The sequence below is a fragment of the Emiliania huxleyi genome (assembly GCF_000372725.1).
Source record: "Emiliania huxleyi CCMP1516 unplaced genomic scaffold EMIHUscaffold_255, whole genome shotgun sequence".
NCBI classification, from domain to species: domain Eukaryota; phylum Haptophyta; order Isochrysidales; family Noelaerhabdaceae; genus Emiliania; species Emiliania huxleyi.
This window is the reverse complement of record NW_005200128.1, coordinates 69909-73758: the sequence shown is the minus strand read 5'-3', so window position 1 is coordinate 73758 and position 3850 is coordinate 69909. Positions and strand designations below refer to the sequence as shown.

General features: G+C 69.3%; 1 protein-coding gene across 1 annotated transcript in view; it reads right to left on the bottom strand.

The window, feature by feature from the left end:
* Positions 1-46: 46 nt before the first annotated feature.
* Positions 47-3850, bottom strand: part of EMIHUDRAFT_469173 (hypothetical protein) — a 6696-nt gene continuing 2892 nt past the window's right edge. Inside the window, exons 6-12 of the mRNA XM_005777792.1 lie at positions 3420-3585; positions 3229-3323; positions 2918-3136; positions 2377-2751; positions 2200-2256; positions 713-2155; positions 47-578 (exon numbers count right to left, since the gene is read on the bottom strand). Of these exons, the coding sequence (XP_005777849.1) occupies positions 396-578; positions 713-2155; positions 2200-2256; positions 2377-2751; positions 2918-3136; positions 3229-3323; positions 3420-3585 (2538 nt within the window). The 3' untranslated portion in view covers positions 47-395. The remainder of the gene's footprint in view (positions 579-712; positions 2156-2199; positions 2257-2376; positions 2752-2917; positions 3137-3228; positions 3324-3419; positions 3586-3850) is intronic.

Sequence of the window (3850 nt, the reverse complement as noted above, 5' to 3'; positions counted from 1 at the left end):
AAACGAAAAAGTAAAGAGCAGATGCAGTTATTTTTAATTTTGTGAAAAATCCTCTCGACCAGAATATAATACAGCGAGCCGCGCGCCTCAGAACAACGCACATGCATCCCCCATCAAAAGCAATACAGAAACCACAGAGACGGCGACAAACTTATTACTGTGGCAAGTTGAGCGCGTCCGCCCCGCGTCCTGACCAGCGTGCGCAGTGGACAAAGATCTCGCCTGACGCCCCTTCCGATCGCGTCGCTGCGACCAAGGCGCATGGCGTCTGAGGTAGACCTAGACGCAGCCGATCGTGCACCGCCATCCGCTCGGGAGCCTGCTATCCCGGCCCTGCCCTGCCTGGCGGCATACTATCCCCCGCTCCTCCGCCTCCAGCGCGGCTAAAGCCGCGCTCAGAAGGAGCCCTTGGGCTGGAAGCCGGCGGGCCCGGCCTCGCCGCCGATGGCCGCCGCGGCGATCTTGTCGGCGCACGCCAGCCGGATCCGCTCGCTCGTGGCGGGCGAGTACATCTCGAGGTGCGCGTCGGCGGCGTCGGGGAAGTGCGAGGCGCGCGCCGCGCGCACCGCGTTGCGCACCTACCGCCACCAGCGCGCGCGTGAGGGTGCGGTGGGCGGCTCTGTGGCGTGCGGCCGCGAGCCGCGCGCGCCGCGAAGAAGACCGACGCGCCGAGGAAGAATGGCGGCTCTCCCACTGCCTTTGAGGAGTGCACCGCGACGGGGTTGTCTGCGCCGGAGAGGAGGCGCACGTTGAAGGTGCGCGGCGCGTCGTTGAAGGCGGGGAGCTTGTACCCGCCCGGGCCCGAGTTGAGTAGCTTGCCCTGCGGCCGCACCCACGGGTGCTGCTCGTCGCCCCAGATGAGCTCTTCGGTGGTGGTCCAGCCGGCGCCCTGCACAAAGGCGCCCTCGATCTGGCCGACGTCGAGCGCCGGGTTGATCGAGGAGCCGAGGTCGAGCAGCACGTCGGCGCGCAGGACGGCGTGGTCGCCGGTGAGGACGTCCACCTCCACCTCTGCCACGGCGCACCCCTGCGTGAAGTAGTTGAACGGGTGGCCGCGCGTCGTCTGGTCGGGCGTGCCGTCGGCGTGCTTGCCCGGCTGGATGGCCCAGTCGAAGCCGCACCGCTCGTCCGAGATGGAGAAGAAGCCGTGCGCGGAGAGGTCGATCCGGTCGAGCCACGCCGTCAGCGCGAGCTCCGCCAGCGACGCGCCCGGCCCGAGCTTGTTCCGCACCGGCTCGAGCCGCTTGAGGATCTTGCGGCACGCGTCGAGCGTCGCCATGCCGTACAGGTCGGTCGAGGCGGAGGCGGCGGTCGGGATCGAGTTCGCAACCTTGTCGGAGGCGCTCTCGGCGACGTGGCAGGCGGAGAGCGGCACGCCGAACGCCTTGGCCGCCACCTGGCACACCTTTGTGTGCAGGCCCTGCCCCATCTCGGTGCCGCCGTGCGTGATGAGCACCGTGCCGTCTGTGTAGACGTGCACGAGCGCGCCGCCCTGGTTCATGAACTTTGCGGTGAAGTTGATGCCGAACTTGGTGGGCAGCATGGCGACGCCGCGCTTGCGCCAGCGGTGCGCCGCGTTGAAGGCGGCCGCCGCCTCGCGCCGCGCCTCCACCTCGGCGCCCTCGCGCAGCTCTCGCCACGCACGCGGCACGCGCCACTCGCCGGCGCAGAGCACCTGCCCGAACGGGAGCGCGTCGCCCTCGGCGTACATGTTCGCCTCGCGGAGCGCGTCGGGCGGCACGCGCAGCTCCGTCGCGAGGTGCTCCAGGATGTGCTCGCACGCGATGAGGCCCTGCGGGCCGCCAAAGCCGCGGAAGGCCGTGTTCGGCGGCGTGTGGGTGCGGCAGACGACGCCACGCGCGCTGAAGGCGGGCCAGCGGTAGCAGTTGTCGAGGTGGAGGAGGGCGCGGTCCATCACGGGGCCGGAGAGGTCGAGGAAGGCGCCGCCGTTCGAGTAGAGCTGCGCCTTGAGGGCGGCGAGCTTGGGCACGCCCTCGCCGTCCCGCCTCGCCGCCGCCGTGTACTTGACCACGAACGGGTGCCGCCCGCCCGTGGTGCCCATGTCGACGTCGCGCCGCAGCGCGAGGCGGACGGGTGCGTTCACCTTGTAGGCGGCCGCCGCGCACACCGCCCCCAGGAAGGCGGTCCGCGTCTCCTGCACGCGGAAGCCGCCCCCCATCCGGGGGGGGGAAAGACCACCTTGGCGGCGGGCAGGTTGAGCAGCCGGGCGACCGTCTTGTGCGTCTTGTCGACGCCCTGCGGTGGGTGCGCCGCGCCGTCAGCGCCTCGGCTAGCCCCTCGGCTGTGCGCTCGGCCGTAGTCTCGGCATCACTTTACCCGCAGTGCTATCGAGTGTGCTCTCCAGCATGCCCTCGCCTGAGTCGAGGAGAGGACCGAGATGCCGCCGTCGTCTGTCGGCTCGGCGAGGCACGTCATCGGCTCGAGGTAAAAGTGCTCCTGCCCGCCCACGCGGAACTCGCCCGACACGACGGTCAGCCCCTCCTCGGCGAACGCCTCGTCGATGTCGCGGCCCGCCTCCAGGTCGTGCGCCGTCGTGATGCCGAGCGCGGCGCCGGTCCGAGACCACGACGTGCGCTCGTCGCCGCGCGTGCCGTCGAAGAAGGATCCCGCCGCCACCGCGGCATCGATGGTGTAGATGGGGGGCTCCCACGGGTCGCCGTACTCGACGGCGACCGCCTCCGCCGCCGCGCGAGCCGCCTCGATCGAGTCGGCCACCGCCACGCCAATCACCTGCGTCAGGGCGCAGCCTCGGGCCATCTCGGGCCATCTCGGGCCATCTCGGGCCATCTCGGGCCATCTCGGGCCATCTCGACTCGTCTCAGCCCGTCTCTGTCCCTCTCGGCTCATCTCTGTTGAGGGCGGCTGATGTCTCGCCGGGCATCAGCTGATGTCTCGCCTGCCCCACGTGCGAGGCGTGCCCGTCCGCGAAGCACTCCTCATCCTTTGCGACCGGACCGAGCGCATTCTGCCCGCCGGGCGGGAGGTCGGAGGCGAAGATGACGTCCGCCACGCCCGGCATCGCGCGCGCAGCCGCGGCGTCGATGCGCAGGATTGAAGCGGGCGCCACCGTCGCCCGAACCAGCCACGCGTGCAGCATGCCAGCGGGAGGGCGGACCTGTGAGCAACCGCGGGCGGCGCTGGGCACGTAGGCGGGCGGCGTGTCGCAAGTGCGCCTCCATGTGCGAGTGGGCTGGCGGGTGGACGCACGTCGTCCGTGTACTCGGCCTCGCCGGTCGTGTGGAGCCGGCCGGCCGCGTGCGGGTGCGACTCCCCGACGACACGCACGCGATCCGAGTCGGCGCCTGCGGGTCGTGTCATGGGACAGGTCAAGGACACCGTCCAGGAAAACGCTGACGCTGTGCGAGGAAACGCGCCGCTCGAGCCCTTCGGCGCGAGACCGCCGTCGCCGCCGCGCCGCGCCTCCTTCTCCGACGCGGTGGGCGGCTCGATGGCGCGCGGCCCCTCGATGCCCCACGCCGTCTTGCCGCCCGGAGACTGCGACTCGAGGCCGGGGTAGGACGCGTGCGGGAACCGCTGCTCGCCGCCCGAAGCCGGCTTTGGCTCCTCGAGCCACGACACCGATCGCGGAAGTTTCCTCCCTCCAAAACGAGGGGGTGCCTGAATCCATCCCGGTGTGCGCTTCCTTCCTTTGTTCGATCCCCTAAATTCCTCGACCAATCACATTTGGAGGATTCATCTACAACGCCTTCTTGCCGTGTTCTGTAACTAAATCTTCTTCTCACTTTTTTCCTATCATTTAGTGCTCACTCGAAGGTTCTCTTCTCACTCTCTCTGCCTATCCCCCATGCTTTATAACTTCTTTCTTCTT